At 35.8% G+C, this 18,612-nt stretch overlaps 1 protein-coding gene across 1 annotated transcript in view; it reads left to right on the top strand.

Annotated features, from left to right (window-relative positions):
* DNAH6 (dynein axonemal heavy chain 6) overlaps window positions 1-18,612 on the top strand; it is a gene marked incomplete at its 5' end in the record, with an annotated part of 188,976 nt that overhangs the window by 118,058 nt on the left and 52,306 nt on the right. Inside the window, 8 exons of the mRNA XM_083353480.1 lie at window positions 346-510; window positions 3,285-3,352; window positions 8,142-8,322; window positions 9,307-9,486; window positions 10,320-10,553; window positions 11,554-11,689; window positions 16,029-16,186; window positions 17,086-17,276. Of these exons, the coding sequence (XP_083209606.1) occupies window positions 346-510; window positions 3,285-3,352; window positions 8,142-8,322; window positions 9,307-9,486; window positions 10,320-10,553; window positions 11,554-11,689; window positions 16,029-16,186; window positions 17,086-17,276 (1,313 nt within the window). The remainder of the gene's footprint in view (window positions 1-345; window positions 511-3,284; window positions 3,353-8,141; window positions 8,323-9,306; window positions 9,487-10,319; window positions 10,554-11,553; window positions 11,690-16,028; window positions 16,187-17,085; window positions 17,277-18,612) is intronic.

Raw genomic sequence — 18,612 nt, forward strand, 5'->3', positions numbered from 1 at the left:
GGGTCCCAGATTTTGAAATACTATTATATATGTATCAATATATGAAGATGCTGTGGCTCAACTACAGTGGGTTATGTCTGTGAAATCTGACCTCTTGTTCCTGATCTCTTCTAAACAGCCTAATGAAAGGGGTGTCAAACTGCCGGCCCGTGGGCCGGATGCGTCATGGCAAAACCACGCCCACCCCCATTGCCGGCAATGGAAAAAAAGTCGTGATGCGTCGCAACATGTGACGTGGCGAGTTTGACACCCCGGCCTAATGCATGCATGTCCTAACTGAATTTTTTAATGATTTTTCAAAACCTTACTTGGTAAAATGTATGCTTTTCTTCTTCTTTTCAATAGATTAAAGAAACGCTTGACCCAGCCCTGGAACCTATTCTTTTGAAGCAGACTTTTGTTTCTGGTGGAAGACTATTAATTCGCCTTGGAGATTCAGACATAGATTATGATAAAAACTTTAAGTTCTACATGACAACAAAAATGCCAAATCCCCACTATTTACCTGAGGTATAATATTAATGAGATGTAGCTGAGCTGCAATTTTCCGCAGAGCTATTCAATTGAGCGTAATTCTGAGTAGACAACATAAAATTAGACTCTTAAGAATTTAAAAAGAGGCATTTTTTTCTACTCAATTAAAGTAATTTGTATATTTTGTTTGCAAAACCATCTTAGGCTTTTTAAAATCTAAATTAACAACCTCTGTAAAAGTTATACCAGGAACGTTTTTGTACAGTTGGTAGACAGTGTGCTAATAGCACTTTCTGGGCTCTGTGATTTTGCTTTTTTGGTCTTTTTTGTATGCATAATTTACTATAAGAAATGGGAACTATGAATGTTAATCAGCTTGTGTTCTAATGCTTTTCAATTTTTTTCTATGGAGAAAAACGGGCTACAATTGGTGCATTGTTTACATTCTTTCGCTTATGAACATTTGAAATAGAATGTAATATGAAATATGGTCATGGAGCCCAGAAACTGCTATATCAATTATACCAGAAAACAATAAAACCAGTGGTATCTTTCAAACAGAAGCTCCTACAAAGGTGAGGTGTCTGAGAGAGAAAAAGAGAGATAAGGGATACTATATATTAAAGGACAAACCTCTCAGGTACAGTAAGTTTGTTTATTGTAGAAAAGTGATGAGTCCATTATGAAACAATTCCTGTTTTTATAATAAAATCAATTCTGAAAATCTTGTACCTCTTCTTCTTACACAAGCAATACAATGATCTAGAAATCCTGATTTGGATCTATGTCTTTTTTTGGTACCAGTTATATTGGCTGCCAGTTGCCCTCCGGGTGAGATTCAAGGTGCTGGTAATGACCTATAAAGCCCTACATGGCATGGGTCCGGATTACCTATGGCAGCACCTGCTGCCGGCATCAACCTCCCTCCGTCCAGTGCGCTCCCACAGAGAGGGCCTCCTCAGGGTGCCTCCGATCAGAGAATGTCGATTGGTGGCCCCCAGGGGGAGGGCGTTCTCTGTGGGCGCGCCAGACCTATGGAACCGCTTACCGGTTGAGCTCCGGATGGCCCCCGACCTTCGCTCCTTCCGGCGTGATTTAAAAACTTATTTATTTGAACAATCTGGCCTGGTCTGATGGGTTTGGGGTTGGATTTAGTTTTAACACAGTTTTATTATTGTATTATATTGGGCATAATTATTTAATCCTTTTTAACTTCTTTTTTAACTTTTGTATTTATATTTTGATATTTATTGCCCTGTACACCGCCCTGAGTCCTTTGGGAGAAGGGCGGTATAAAATTTATAATAATAATAATAATAATAATAATAATAATAATAATAATAATAATAATAATAATAATAATATCTAGTAACACTCTGCTCATTTTTAATCATATGTGAACTTAGTGTCAGCCTTCCCAGGTAACAGACAGGACACATGATTAGATAAGTTAATTCTACTTTATTGTAAAGATACATTAACATTAAATCTGATAGTACAAGTCTACCACCGTCTCTTTTACAGCCTGAGAATTTAGAGTCCCTTTGGAGCCTCTTGCTCTGCCCAAAATGCAGGTGTAGGCTATGCTCTCTCTTATTTGACTGTTCCATAGACAGTGATGGGATTCAGCCAGTTTGCACCAGTTCGGCAGAACCAGTAACGAATTTTTTTTTATTGCCCAGGCCCAGAATGGACTTCTGGAAGTGGCATCCACACAGAGAACCGGTTGTTCACATATTTGAATCTCATCACTGTCCATAGACACTATTTTTTCACCCCCATCTCTCCAGGTCTTCTCAGATACCATTACACGAAGACTTAATGTGGTTTGTGTATAATGTGTTATGTGATCCTAGCCTTTTGGGTTAAACAAATAATAGAAGAGAGCTTAAGGAATTACACAGAACCAGCCACAATGGCGTTTTCAACAAAACCTTGTCAAAAGAAGCCTTAGGTTAGCTCAAGCTGTGAACCAGCTAGTGAATGACTCAGCATCTAGATAAATATAGCCTACACTAGAATTTTCCATGTATCAGCCAAATACAGTAAATTTTGCAATACAGAGGAAGTTAAATTGTATACTACAGGTGACATTGGAAGGCTAAGGGGAAAAAAGCACTTTGTGTTAAATTCTGCCTCTTTCCTTGTAATGTATTACAATGCTTTTCTACAATATTGTAGTGCACATTTTAAATCTTCACCCATGATTTGAAACAGGGCAGGGAAAGGTACAACATAATGACATTACAGTATGAGAAATATTACAAATTAGAAGACAAGGAAGAAGAAAGCATTGGACTATTAATTTTTAGTGGTATTTCCATGTCACCATAGAATGATTTTGGTGGGGTATTAAATGTTTTATAGTCCAACTGTGAAAAATCAATTCAAGGCCACAGTTGCTGTATAACTTTTCAGAAGTAATGAGCAGTGTAACAACAACTTAAACTGATAAAGAATGTCATCCGTACTCGGGAGTATCAAGTCCTATCAAAGCACATTAGCTTGGTTGATTTGGCAACAAGCTAAGGAACATGAGCAGTTCTTACCCATTGCAGAATCCAGGGATATCTTAAAGCATTTGCAAACAGTTTCAGAGTGCAAAATATTTATAAAATATATAACTTTTATTTCATTAAAGGACCTTAATTGAGATTTATGGTTGAGTAAACATCTGCCAGACTGCAATGTGAATTTCCTATCATCTTTTGAAGGGTCATACATAACTTTTTATCATTTTTTTAAAAAAAATCTGAATATAACATTCTTTTTAACGTGGAGATGCTTTTCTTTTTTTCTTTTTCTTATAGGTGTGCATCAAAGTAACTATAATAAATTTCACTGTTACCCGATCTGGTCTGGAAGATCAGCTGCTAAGGTACTGCTTCTATTTCTTAGTGTAATTTATTGAATATGTCTATAGTATATTTTTTTATTTGATTTTTTTATTTTATTTTAATTCTATTTATATCCCGCCCTTCTCCGAAGACTCAGGGCGGCTTACAAGCTTAGCAGTAGCCTTCATTCTATGTATATGCCTGCTTATTAGGGCTTTCACACACACCCCAGCGGCATTATTACAAAGTCAGCTTAATTGCCCCCAACAATCTGGGTCCTCATTTTACCGTGTGTGTAAATTCTGCACAACTTCCCTGTAGCCTCATCTCACCTTCATGAAGCATTATTAGTTTCTTCTATCATTGTTGTGAGGTGTGAAAAAAAGTATCATATTCATTAATTAGATAAAACAAAGTAGTGGAAACCTGATATTTATGCATAACAGAAGAATGTGTTTCACTGAAATGTGGTTGTGTGCTGATAAGCATTACAAAAGAACCTACTAATGTTCTAAAGTATGGTAGTATCAATCTATCCAATGAGTTCTGATTAATTAATTAAAATCTCCTCTATGCTCAAGGATCCAGCATAGAGATGCTGATTACTGCATCTCTGTGAATTTCAGTGTTCTTTCCAGCTTCCATTCAGATGGTTGTTTCTGGAGAATACTAGCTCTGCCCGTTTTTATTTTATTATATTTTATTATCTCTGGTGCTTTGTATTGTGGAGAGGAGCAGAAAGGTATGAAACTTCCATTTGCATAGATCGAAACAGGTCACGCCTTCATCGTATCACTATAAGTACAACTAGGAAAAAGACCAGCTTAAAGCAACTATCATTATCAGCCAGCCATTATCAACTCAACTGGCATGCTATCCTTTTGTAAAAACTAAAGAAACCTATATGGGGCTTCCCACTTGTGGGAGAACAAAATAGATGGCAACAAATGTTTTCTGTTGAGTAAACATTTTTCTCCTTCCTTGACATTTAGATGCCAGACAAGAAACTAAGAAATATTCCTCCACCACCCAATTTTTAGTACCAAAGTTTTAATGCATAGCAAACATGATTTTTTAAATAATTGGGAAAATCGATAGTAGGAAGATAAGTAAGAAAGCACTTGCTGATATCTGCATCAACTGTCATGGTTCTGACAGACAGATACGAATAAAGCAGAACTCCAAGACTTGCAAATTCCTCAAAGAACATGTTTATTAGTTATAAAGTATCAGCACATCAAGAGTGAAACCAAGTCTGGATACACAAGTAACAATTTTCTAATACAAAGTGAAATGTCCAATCTATAAAAGCTATGCAAGCAACTACGTTCCCCAATATGATTATTTGGCGGGCTTTTTATACAATGCCCAGTCCCTAGTTTTGAGAGCAGCTTTTTATGCAACGCCCAGTCCCTAGTCTTGGGAGCAGCCGATGACCTTGGTTCCCACGGGACAAAAGATTATTTTAACTAACAAAGCACTGGCACTGGCTCTTTGGCTTTGAAACAGAGAGGGCAACCCTCCTCCCTCTGTTCTATGTGGCAACTTAGAATGAGAAGGAAAATGGCTGCAGCCATGCTCATTTATAGAGATGACATCAACATTAAGAAGCTCTTGAAAGGAGTTATATAAAACACTAAACATTTTTATGTATTTTTAGTTTTATTGTACCTGGAAAATTAGAGTTCCAAATCATTGCTGCATAACTGTTTATTGTAAAAAAAGAAATCATTGTAAATTTGTTGAGAAGCTTTCACTGTGAGACTTCTACATGGCTGGGAGAAAGCAATCAGATGTTCATTGAAGAGTTAAATAAAATTTCCTGCTTTGGAGAACTTTGGTTAATCCAGTTCATTGTGTTCATGAAGCTACAATTTCGTACATATGCCTACTGGGTTTATGATTCTAATGTCAACTCCTCTGTGAGATTGTTTACAATGATTAGAATCAATTTTACCTTTATGTGAGTAGGTCTAATTTATATTTGGAAAGTATAGATTGAAATATTTCTAAAAAATCCTTTCTTATTATAACCTGTAAGAAATTTAGAGACCTTTATGACCAATAGTCTATGTTATAGTATCATGTTCTGACATTCTATTATTCTGTAAATTTCTAGCATAGCAAATTAGAAATTACCAAGAGTTTAACAATGATTACAATTTAAAATACATTTACTAAAATATTTCATGAAGTACTTCCAATGAACCCTAATAATTCTCCCCAATGATTTGGAGTAACTTTTGTCTTGTGAAATATTCAGTAAAGACTTTAAAATATGTATAAAAGTAATGAGCCCATTCTGAAAAGCAGAAAGAAAGAATTCATTGTTTTAGATAAGTGAGATTATTCATGTCAACGTTTCCTTAATCAATTTCTTTTGTATCCAAGTTATAGCTAAGAGACAGCCTAGATTGCTTCCTTGAATGGGAGGAGGGGGGCACCATGATTCAAAAAACAAGGCATTATATATAATACATTTAAAGGTTTGATATCTTGTCCGTGGAAAGCCAGTTTGGTGTAGTGGTTAAGATATCAAGCTAGATGCCCAGAGACTGTGAGTTCCAGTTCCACCATAGACACAAAGCTAGCTGGGTGACTTTGGGCTAGTCACTTTCTCTCAATTTTAGGAAAAAGGCCATGTCAAATCACTTCTGAAAAAAATCTTACCAAAAAACCTGCAGGGCCTTGTTCAGGCAGTCTCTGAGAATCAGGCATGATGGAACAGAAGAAAAATAAATACTCTTAGTAGCATATTTCAAAAGGATAATTGATATGATTGAAGATATTTTCAGAGAAATTTGAGTGGTTTAATAATAAAACAACTCATATGCACAAATAGATTGTTGGGAAACTGCAACTCTCAAAATTCCCAGCTTTAATACATCAGGAATCCTCAAACCAGCTGGAGGAAAAGTGCAGAAAGATTGTAATCTTCATTATTTTCAATGGCAGACAAATTGTTGTATAGCATGTCAATGTATGGGTTTGTGACTAGAATAAACAAATTACTAAACATTATTTAAACAAAATTAAAAATTCTGACAAAATGTGCCACTCTATTTTATTATTTGCCAAATGCTACCAATGCAATGGAAACAATATTTGTCTGGCAAAATGAGGGTGGTTATTGCTGAAACAGCAGCCTTGCTTTTCATATTGAAATATTTCCAATCTTTCAATTTTATCTCTGTGGCTAGGGATTTCATAAATAATAAATATTTAAAAATAAGTGTGTGTGTGTGTGTGTGTGTGTGTGTGTGTGTGTGTGTGTGTGTATTTATTCCTAAGCCTATTTTCTAATAATATTTAAAATGTCTTCTGTATATACATCTAAAAATAGCTTTAATATAAATTGGAAGGTAAAATGTAGGAACCTAAATGTATTCTTACAACATTATGACCCGATCTAGATCATGTATTACTACAAGGCTAAGAATAGGTAAAGGTAAAGGTTCCCCCGCACATGCGTGCTAGTCGTTTCCAACTCTAGGGGTCGGTGCTCATCTCCGTTTCAAAGCCGAAGAGCCAGCGCTTGTCCGAGGACGTCTCCGTGGTCATGTAGCCGGCATGACTAGACGCCAAAGGCGCACGGAACACTGTTACCTTCCCACCATAGTGGTCCCTATTTTTCTACTTGCATTTTTACATGCTTTCGAACTGCTAGGTTGGCAGAAGCTGGGACGAATAACAGGCGCTCACTCTGCTACGCGGCCCTCGGGATTTGACCTGCCAAACTGCCGACCTTCTGATCGACAAGCTCAGCGTCCTAACCCACTGAGCCATGATCATGATCAAATGCTTTTTTCCCCCTTATGACAGAATTGAGTACAGGTAGTCGTTAATTTACAACAGTTCATTTAGTGACCGTTCGAAGTTAAAATGGCACTGGAAAAAGTGACTTACAACCATTTTTCACACTTATGACCATTGCAGCATCTTCAGGGTCACGTGATTTACATTCAGATGGTTGGCAACTGGTTCATATTTATGATGGTTGCAGTGACCCAGGGAGGTCATGTGATCCCCTTTTTTAACCTTCTGAGAAGCAAAGTCAATGGGGAGGCTAGATGCACTTAACAACCGGATTACTAATTTAACAACTGCAGTGATTCACTTAACAACTGTGGCAAAAAAGTCATAAAATGGGGGGGAAACTCACTTAACAAATATCTCACTTAGCAACGTAAATTTTGCACTCAACCATGGTCGTAAGTTGAGGACTACCTATAATCATGATAGCGTTATTTCCAAATTACATTAGAATTTTTCATTTCTTCATTGATTTCTAAAAATGTGTCTCACTTCTTGAGTATTTTTAGAAATATATTTTTAAAAGACAACTGAAAATGGCTTCCTTTTCCAACTTCTTCACTGCATTACCCTTCTCACTTTATTTTTGCCCTGTAGGCAATCAGAATTATATGCCCAAGATCATTTCACATTAAGCTGGGGTTTTTTTGGGGTGTGGGCTTCTCTCAAGCCTGCTGATTTTCTCTTTTGTGAATGTTAATTGTTTGTTTTCTATAAAACGTCTCCTCTAGCTTTCCCTGGGTGTCGGGGAAAGAGGCAAGTAATAAAACATGCATCACAACACAGCAATGCAATTTCTATCCATTACAGATTTGCATGCAGAATTGAGATGCTGTTACAGAATGGTGGAGCTTGTATTATACTGTCATGATACTCATTTTGGCATTATTGTGGCTGTAATCCTTTTCTCCAAAGGATCAGAAATAAACATCTTTTTGTACTGAATAATAGTTAAAACTTTAACTTATAACAACATTGCTCATGTTCACAAATTCTACATTTTAACTGTCATTTCAGTGATGTCGTGCGATTAGAGAGACCTGAACTAGAGGAACAAAGAACACAGCTCATTATAAGAATTAATGCTGATAAGAATCAACTGAAAGCAATTGAAGATAAAATTCTAAAAATGCTTTTTACATCAGAAGGGAATATTCTGGACAATGAAGAACTCATCAATACACTTCAAGAATCAAAGGCAGGAGGCATTTTGTATCTGTCTGTCTGCTTATCATCTATACATATGTATCATCAAATTTAATCATGTTTATAATCAAGAAAATATATTAAGCTTGTAATTTTCAGTGATTATATTCTAGACGGTTACATTTGAACAATAGGAGTAACTTATTTGACATTGTGCATATTACAAAGTGGAAATACTTTCATTTTTCATTAAGAAATAGGTTTTATTCCTGAATTTGCTGCAGACAACGAAATATGAAAAAAGATAACACGTAAAAACCTCTTGTTTATACCAAAATCACAAATCAGTTTACTAAGCCTTACATTACAGGGACATCATTAGATTTACAACATTTAGAAACATCAGCAACTACTTCAGTTCATGGTCCTAATAAAAATAATCTCCTTCATACATCAAGCCAATTTAGAGCAATTAATCCACCATAAAAACAATCTCCAATTATATCCTAATAATCCTTTACAATATGAGAAAATTTACATACTGTAACTGAGTATGGCTTCAGCCCATTGAACACTTAAAAGTGATGTACAAAAAATAAATATTCTTATTGTTATTATCTATGTCTTTTCAAATGGTACAGCAGGATTTTGTGAAAACAATGTTCCATGTGTAAAATGAGAGTTTTATAATGATTAGAAGCAATATTGGGTGCAAGAAGACTCAGGTTTACGGTTACCCTCAGCCATGGGTGACTTTGGGTCTGTTACTCTCAAACTATTATTTAGGGACTTTGTGGTGGAAAATTGGAGGAAGCCATTTTATGTATGTTGCTCTGAGAAATTGGGGCGGGGGGAGAGAATATAAGTCAGGGGTGTCAAACTCGCAACGTCACGTGACGTGTTGCGACGCATCACGACTTTTTTTCCATTGCCGGCAATGGGGTGGGCACGGTTTCGCCATGATGCATCCAGCCTGCGGGCCGACAATTTGACACCCCTGATATAAATCAAATAAAATTTAAATTTGTGCTTTTAGGTTACATCTGGTGCCATTAAAATAAGGCTTGTAGAGGCAGAAACTACAGAAGAAAAAATAAATGCTGCTCGTGAAAAATATCGCCCTGTTGCTACTCGAGGATCAGTTATGTATTTTGTAATTGCAAGTCTTTCTGATATTGATCCAATGTATCAGTTTTCTTTAAAATATTTCAAACAGGTTGGTAACTTTTCTTTCAATTGCATGTTTCCATTAGCTATTTTTTTCTCATTAAAAACAGACACAACATAGACAATTCCCTCCATGTCATTGACTTTGAAACTAATTGCTAATATGATTTGCAATATGACTTGTTTATTGCTGATTGAGGTAGCTACAGATAAAGTTGATTGTCTCATTTGTTAGATCCTGGTCTTTCTATAAGATAAATTGTCGGAAGAACTGTATGGCATACAATACTAATTAGGGGTTGCCACAAAGAAGAGGGGGTCCATCTATTCTCCAAAGCACCTGAAGGCAAAAAAAAGCAATGGGTAGAAACTAATCAAGGAGAGAACCAACCTAGAAATAGGGAGAACTTTCCTGACAGTTAGAACAATTATTTGGCGGAAAGCTTGCTTTCAGAAATTGTGGATGTTCCATCACTGGAGGTTTTAAGAAGAGATTGGACAACCATTTATCTGAAATGGTATAAGGTCTCTTGAGCAGGGGTTGGACTAGAAGACCTCCAAGGTCCCTTTCAACTCTGTCATTCTGTTATTCTATATACTAGCATTTGGAGTCAGGCAGTACGTAAATTTAAATAAAATTAGTTGGTCCGCTGCTTTGGGCCACTGTATCTCAGCCCAACTCAGCAACAATATTGTTACTGTGGAGAAAATAAGAGGGAAAAGGAGCATTAGGTACGTTCACCACTTCAATTTATTTATAAAAATAATAAAGGCCAGATAACAAAAGTCTTTAAAAATCTAAATTAATATTCTGCTTTTATTTCAGGATCTCACTTTCCCTATCCTCTTTAATGCTCATTTTCTTTTCCTTTTTCTTTGTAGCTATTTAATACGACAATTGAAACTTCTGAAAAAAATGATGTTCTGGAATTGCGATTAGCTATCCTACTAAGTCAGACTCTCTATGCAACTTACACTAATGTTTCCCGAGGCCTTTTTGAACAGCACAAACTCATCTACAGCTTCATGCTGTGCATTGAAATCATGCGGCAGAAAGAAGAACTTACAGACCTTGAATGGAATTTTTTCCTGCGTGGAGCTGCTGGTTTGGATAAGGTATTGGGGGGGAATGATTGTAATGATCAGTGAGATTTCAAATTTCTATTTTTAGTCATTGTAAACAAGAGGTTAGCATTCCAACTTCTCACTGAGAATTTAAGAAATTCAAGAAAAACAAAACAACCTTAACAAAAATGGTTGCCAATACTTCTTGTTCTTAGGAGATAGTTTTGTGGTGTTTGTTTAATTGAATATACCTTTATTAGTCAACAACCAAAATAAATTCCCTACCTGTCTGTCTACCAAACACCCTTACAGCTGTAAAAAAACAGTGAACAGAGATACAACCATTCAAGATACAGCCAAGTATAATATCAGTAAACAAGGAAAGGCTCCAGCAGCGCTACGCTGAGACTTTCCTTTGCTGTAGGTATTAGCCTTCAAATCAACTTAATTTTGAAATGCCCAGAAAGGTGCTGTTCTTTTTGGTGTTTTAGAGTCCATAAATGGGAAGAAACAGAAAAGGAACAGGAAAAATAGAAATACTCTAAAAAAAAAAAGCATGGAGAGTCCTCAACCAGAATATCTGCTGCTAAGCAAGGCAATTGTTAAGTGGTTGAACCTAATTTTATTACCTTTTTTGCCACAATCATTCAGCGACTCATTATGGTTGTTAAGTGAATCATGCCGTCATTAAGTGAATCTGGCTTCCCCCATTGACTTTGTCAGAAGCTGGCTGTGGAGGTTGCAAATGGCAATCATGTGATCCTGGAATGCTGCAACTGTCATAAATACATGCTGGTTGCCAAATGCCTCAATATTGATGTGACAGTCTTAAGCGCAAGGAGCAGTCATAAGTCACCCATTCTGTTATCATAAAGCAGCTGATCAGATATCTGATATTAAGGTTTGATCAGAAAACTAGGCAATACAGTAATTGTGTCATTCTTTGGATTTTCTTCAACTTTATTCATATTTTATCTAGTGTGTAGGCTGAATATATTCTCTATAAAACATTTGCCCATTTTACTTGACATATCTATCATCTTTGTAACAGGAACGGCCTGCCAAACCTCAGATTCCATGGCTGGAAGAAAATACGTGGTTTATGTGCTGTGACTTAGAAGAAACACTTCCAAGTTTTGAAGGCATTCAAAAAGACATATTGCTCAAGCCCATTTTCATTAAACTAGGTAACATATTTCTAAGGAGGGATTGTAAAAAGTTTATACAAGAAATGGTTTTATGCTTTTCCTGCATAAATTGGGCTCCTCTCAAATAATTAAATTCTCTTTTTAGTACTTACTGTGTATACTTTAATTGTATTTTCTAATGGTTGATGAAAGTTAGGTAGTTAATTAGTTAGCTAGTTAGTTAAGAAAAGAAGAAAAGACAACCATTTGTCTGAAATGGTATAGCATTTCCTGCCTGAGCAGGGGTTGGACTAGAACAGAAGTCCCCCACCTTTGGGGCACCAGCGACCGGTTCCGTGGAGAGAGGTTTTTCCGCGGACCGGAGGGTGCGTGGTTTTGTGTGCTGCCTGCATCTCGCGGATGGGGCTTTGTTTGTTTGTGTGGCCCGGTTGCTGACATGCTGCAGCCCAGTACTAGTCCATAGACCGGGGGGTTGGGGACCCCTGGACTCAAAGACCTCCAAGCTTCCTTCCAGTTCTGTTATTCTGTTAGTTGCTTATAAAGATCTTGTTTTCCAAACTAGACAGCATAGGAGGGAGAAGTGCTTAAAGGTGTCCTTCCTGGCTAGTTAGTTTGATCTACTCCAAACCTCTCCCACAGGGGAGAACTATAGTCATGTAAAGCAAGTGCAGCCACCACTTCATTTTATGTTTTAAACTTTCTCGCTGGAGAAATTTGCATAAGAAAGAATGACATAAGAGAAGCTTGCATTGGGAAATACAAATGGTAAGGGAAGTATTTTAATCATACACAAAGTTGTTGTTTTTGTTTATATATTTGGGTTTTTTTTGGAGACTTATCTAAAAAAGATAGACCTTGTGGGATTCAGTTTAGTGTTGCTGTCTGCAATGGCAGACTGCATTTTAGTGAATCCACTGTGTGAGAGATCTATACTAAATTTCTCTTTAAGTTCCCTAATGACAGCCTCAACAACTAAAACCTTCTTTATCTACTGACATTTGCATAATTGGAGCCTCTTCCTTTGTCAGCAAATACTCCCATTTAGGTAGTATTCTGGCTGTCTACAAGCCGTGGTTTGCAAATCAAGAGGCAATTGGAGGGGGGGGGAAGATTATGAAATCTCTCCTAGTTTTCCATTCCTCTTTGTTGTTTTTATAATCTTTTTAAATGCCAGTTTCTAATAATAGCTCTCACAACATCTTCCAATAAAGTTAAAAACACAATAACCCTGATAATATTCCCAAATACTGCTTCTGTTCTTCCTTTGTCCTGTGTAACGGTGCTATGTTTAAACTAATTATATATCACTCTAATTAGAGTTGATGGCAACCAGGATTCAAAATTAGGGTTTGAAATCACGCTAAATGAAATTAGAATCAGATCTGGAAAAAGAACAACATGAGTAAAGCAGGCAAATTAAACTTCCAGTGCATTTTTCCCAGTAGACATTTTGGTAATATCTCATTTTTTGCAGAATAAAGGGAATAAATTTCCATTAGAATTAAGATTTCCTTCATCTTTTCTTTTTTATATATAATATTTTATTAGTTTTCTAATTTTACAATTAAGTATTTAAAGAGCAACGTGGTGGCTGGGTTAATCAATAGTTCAATAACATACATAAATCTTTAGTACAAATCTCAAGTTACAACATCAGATTTTTCCTTTCTTTTTCCCTTAATATCTATATATCATATTAGGCTAATATGGTTCTTATTATTATCAACTAAGTAAAAACATCATTATTACATGTATCAATACTTTTTAGGTTATACATATCTTAATTGTGTTTACATTCAATCCTTATATACATTATAGCTTTTTCCTTATATAGCCTTTTCCCCAAGCTTTAATTTCCTATCAATATTCAAATTAACAATTGATATTTACAATTTCCAAGCTTTAGGTAACCAAAGTTTCCCTTATCTCAACTTCTTTTTTTCCCTTTTCATAACAAAATCTAATATTCTAAATATACATCTGATCTATTTGAGTATAGTCTTGTTCTGTTTTCTAAAAGTTATCTATTTTCCACCATATTAAACCATCTAATTAATAATACAGTATCCCCTTCAATAAATCAAAACCATTATATGTAGTGTCTGGGTTAACCAATAAATCAGTAATATTCATAAACTTTTTCGTTTGGGTCTAATTTTTAAAAGTTGAAATACTCCCTCTCTTTTTCTGGTAATATCTTTTATCTCATATTAAGCAAACAGAATTCTTATTTTCAACTGATTTCCAAATATTTTAAATTAGGTGACCAAAATTCCCCTTATCTCAACTTCTCCCTTTTTCTCTTTTTATACCAAAGTCTATTACGTCTTACCTATTCAATTACAATGATACTTTATTTTCTAAAAATTATCCATTTTCCACCATATTCAACCCTCTAATTAGTAATATAAAATCCCCTCTAATAAATCAAAGCCCTAATTTTCTTCAGCCTTACTCTGGCTTTTTTCCTTTGCCAACTAGCCTGCCATGTCAGTGCATTTAAATCATCAAATAATTCTCCCTCTATTATTATATATATATATCATTTGAAATAAGAAAGACCATTTAGTTGCAGGGTTTTTTGGAAGAACTAGACCATTTGTATTCATTAGACCACCTCCCTATTACTCCAATTTCCCATGATTGTCCTGATAAGTTTATCTTCCATTTAATCTGTTCTTCTTCCTTCTCCTCAAATTTCTTCTGATTTATATTGAAAGTCTTTTCCATTTTCAGTGTTGTCACTCCCTTTACTGAATTTTTCATTGGCTGGAATTGTTGGTCAATTAAGTCCTCCGTCTTAGTGTTTGGTTGTTCCACTTCTCCTGTTATTTTCGGCATTGTTAGTTCTTTGGTTGTAGTCAAGATCTGGGTTTGTATATCTAAGCTGGCATCTTGTTCCTTTATGTTGCATCTTATTTTATCAAAAACTGAGAGAATGATTTCGTATATTGATTTCAACATGGAAAGGATTTTTTCCTGATCTTCATCCATATTCTCTTAATAATGTATTAAGTGGAAGACTTTAGAATCAGACGTTAAAAATAGTTCAAACAGGCCAGATATGTTGCCCAGAAGTTCTCTTTACAGGTGAGTTTTTCACAGGTGGTATCTGTCAAGGTCAAAAAAGTTTTTTCTGGAGTCTGGGCTTCTCTTTTAGGCAATAACAAGTTGTAATGCCATACCTTGCCACAAGATGTCACTGATGCCATTTAAAGCTTTTTAAGTCCAAAGTTTTTATGATAGATTTTCAAGTTTTATTTCTTTTTTTAAAATTAAAAAAAATGTCTCCAGTGAGAATAGGAAAACATTTAGTCCCCAAGTTTCAAAAGCATTAGATTAAAATTAGATTAAAATTGTTCTTATTATTGCTTTAATTCCCCTGGGTAGTTAGTCACCGCTTTTCTTGGGAAGGTGGGGAAGGTATTCCCTTCCCTCTCTCCTCACAGGGGGAAAAATACTTTGGGCAGCTTTTACAGGAGAAAATACATAAAGTCTTAAAGAGAAGATCAGATCTCACCCAGTTTCATCCGCATTGCTTTAAAGGTGCTTGATGGTAATTTTGACTTCGGCTGTCAGCAGTTTAGTGATGAGCCATATTGCTATGGCTGGTCTTTCCCCCGCCAGTTTGGAGGGCTGCCCCAGATCAAGCAGAAGGGCTGCTGCCCTCCCACGATCAAGTGGGGGTCCTCTCCTTGCTCGTTGCCCCTATAGGGCAACTTTCAACCCTTTCCAGGGTCCCCCAATGGGATGAATTCAGATGCAGAAGACAGAGCTCGCCTTCTTGCATCCTCAGGCGCCATGATGGCAAACCAGAAGTCAAGATTTTCTTCATCTTTTCTAATGTTGCAGAAGCTATTGATGACCCATTTTTTCCATTGAGCATTTGGTTAGTTTGGTATTTTAATCTTTAATTTATTTTAATTTGAATTAATTATATGAGTTTAATTGTTTTGTTTTTTCTGGTTTATTTTATTTTTTATAAATTGTATTGTAACTGATTTATTATTGGTTGTTTTAATTTTTTTATACTTACATGTATGTCTTAATGGCGTGTATGTTTTATCAACCAACGTGTATCCATATTGATTCACAATGACTGATTCTGAATACAATGGCTGTTTATTAGATAGATAGATAGATAGATAGATAGATAGATAGATAGATAGATAGATAGACAGACAGACAGACAGACAGACAGACAGACAGACAGAGGGCATACACTTACTAAAACATGATCTCCGGTGAGACATCATTATGGCCATATTTTTAAAAGATCCATATTTTGTAATGATACATGTGAGATACTATTAGACATATCCTAATGCCATATCAACCCCATTGTGAAAATGACTTGAAACTATTACAATTTTTTAAGGGCAACTTGATATTCATATCAATCCAGAAGAGTGGGAAGGCTATAAGCCTGAAGTTGATGAAAAGAAAAAAAAAGATGACAAGCCATACATTCCCTGGGATAGTAGGCTGACCGTTTTTCAGAAATTAATTGTAGTGAAATGCTTTATGGAAGAGAAGGTAAGTTTTTTATTGACAATTTAAGGCATTGTTGTTATATTAGTAGTGTTCTTTGAGGCATGCAGGAATCAAAAACTACTCTCCTTCATTCCCAATAAGATGCTCTTGGTTTAGACTAGGCTTTCTTAAACTTTTTGTCCTTGGACCCCTTGGAAAGTCTGGTGAAACTCGTAGATTGTGTTAGAAATAAAATCCAATGCAAGAATTTGTCACTTGATTTTGATTGGTTTTTTTTAAAACTGTCCTAACTGAATGGTTGCTAAACAAAGCAGTCAGTAACTAGCTGTAGTTTCCAAAGAAACAGAGATTAGGCACTATATCGGTAAACCAAAATACAAAACAAAATAAAGCTAGTCCTCGACTTACAACAGTTCATTTGGTGACTGTTCAAAGTTACAACTGCACTGAAAAAAGTGATTTATGACCAATTTTCACACTTACAACCATTGCAGCATCCCAATAATCACATGATCAAACCTCATACTCTTGGCAACTCACTCATATTTATGACGGTTGCAGTGTTCTGGGATCATGTGATCTTCTTTTGCGACCTTCTGACAAGCAAAGTCAATGGGAAAGCCAGATTCAACAGCCATGTTACTAACCTAACAACTGCAGTGATTCACTTACCAACCGTAGCAAGAAAGGCCATAAAATCAGGCAAAATTAACTTAACAAATGTCTCGCTTAACAACTGAAATTTGGGGCTCAATTGTGGTCATACGTCTAGGACTACATGTATACTGAAATAAGTAACCCATTTAACTTTATATGAATAGGGTGGAAAAGTAAATGCAATTATTGTTCCATTTTTTATTTTTTATTCATAATGGAACCAGGTGTGCTTGCTTGCCTGTTATGCTCTTGCGCTAGCAAACTAACTGTGTTGCTATTTCTAGATCGTGTCAGCACTTACCGAGTTTGTAATAGAGAATCTTGGGAAACAATTCATTGAGAATCCTCCAGTTGATCTGGCAACTCTTTATCAAGATATGTCTCCTGCCACACCGCTGGTGTTCATCTTAAGTACAGGATCTGACCCCATGGGGGCTTTCCAAAGATTTGCAAAAGAGCGAGATTATTCAGAACGGTATAGATTGTCATTCTGAATTCTATATGAAACCTAATACCATTTAAATATAAAGCTATGCTATTTTTTAAAATTCAGCTTGTGTTTTAAGACATTTTTTAAAAATGTGGGATTATATATGTACGCAATAGACTTCTTGGAAAAAATTGCCTTGAAAAATATAAGAAAAGATGCTAAACATCCCCAGGTTATGTAGTTTTTAGCAGCACTGTGCCCCATTTAGAGGGTTGCCTATATTTAATTCTCCTTCTGCAGTCTTCCTTCCTAATAAGTAATATTCTGTCAGTAGTGGCAACATTTAGTTCTGATTGGATTCATTAATGAGAACTGTTGCCTCAATAGGAAAGAAAAAAATATTTTGTTTCTGACATCTGTCTTGCTTGTTTTGAACTTGGATAATCAGATGTGACATTTTTAATGTTGATCATTTTAAACGAGAAGCTGCCAAAACCTCAAGCAGTAATACATTTACTGTCTTAGTTCCCTATTTTTAAAAATATAATAAAAGAGATCATGTGAAGAAAAAAATAGAGCAGTAATAATTAAAATTTTCCTCTACTTAATAATACTATGCTAAATATTCATATGTCATAATTTGGCCACTGGCTGACAGTATTTAGCTGCATTGTTTCAGCTTCAGTTCCAAAGCACAGCAAAATAAACTGTCACATTGGATTTGTATATATTAAAGATGTATTTCCTCCTCTGGACATTTTGAGTCCCCAGCTCTTCCCTAATGTGAACAGCATAAAAATGTTCACAAACATTTGTCCCCTGCTTTGGTTTATCTGGTATGCATCTGACTAAATCTGATTTAAAAAAACAAACAAAAGCATTCATCTTATCTATCTATCTATCTATCTATCTATCTCTCTCTCTCTCTCTCTCTCTCTCTCTCTCTCTCTCTCTCTCTCTCTCTCTCTCTCTCTCTCTCTCTCTCTCTCTCTATCTCTATCTTTCATCAATTTTAAAACTGCCCATCTATCTCATAAAGGAGTACACAAGGGAAAATTTACTTTTTCTTTAGCCATTTGCAGAATAGAAATAGTAGCATGTATTCATAGCTCCAACAGTATTGAGATCTCAAGGTTTTTACTGAGAAAAAAAATGAAGCCACGATAGTTGGACAGACATATTCAAAGAGAGAGGTGCTGCTGTTGCTGATACAACAGTCTTAGATTTGCATAGCAAGCCAAGGACAACCTAGTAGGCAAATGATAAGCCTTTGCTTTCTGCTGTTTTAATGGGGCTGTCAAATAGTCAGGGTTTCAAGTCTGACTATTTGTTTCAAAGGCTGAGTATGGCTGGTACCACCGCTAGAACTAAAAGAGGCGAG

The sequence above is a fragment of the Vipera ursinii genome (assembly GCF_947247035.1).
Source record: "Vipera ursinii genome assembly, chromosome: 2".
Taxonomy (NCBI): domain Eukaryota; kingdom Metazoa; phylum Chordata; class Lepidosauria; order Squamata; family Viperidae; genus Vipera; species Vipera ursinii.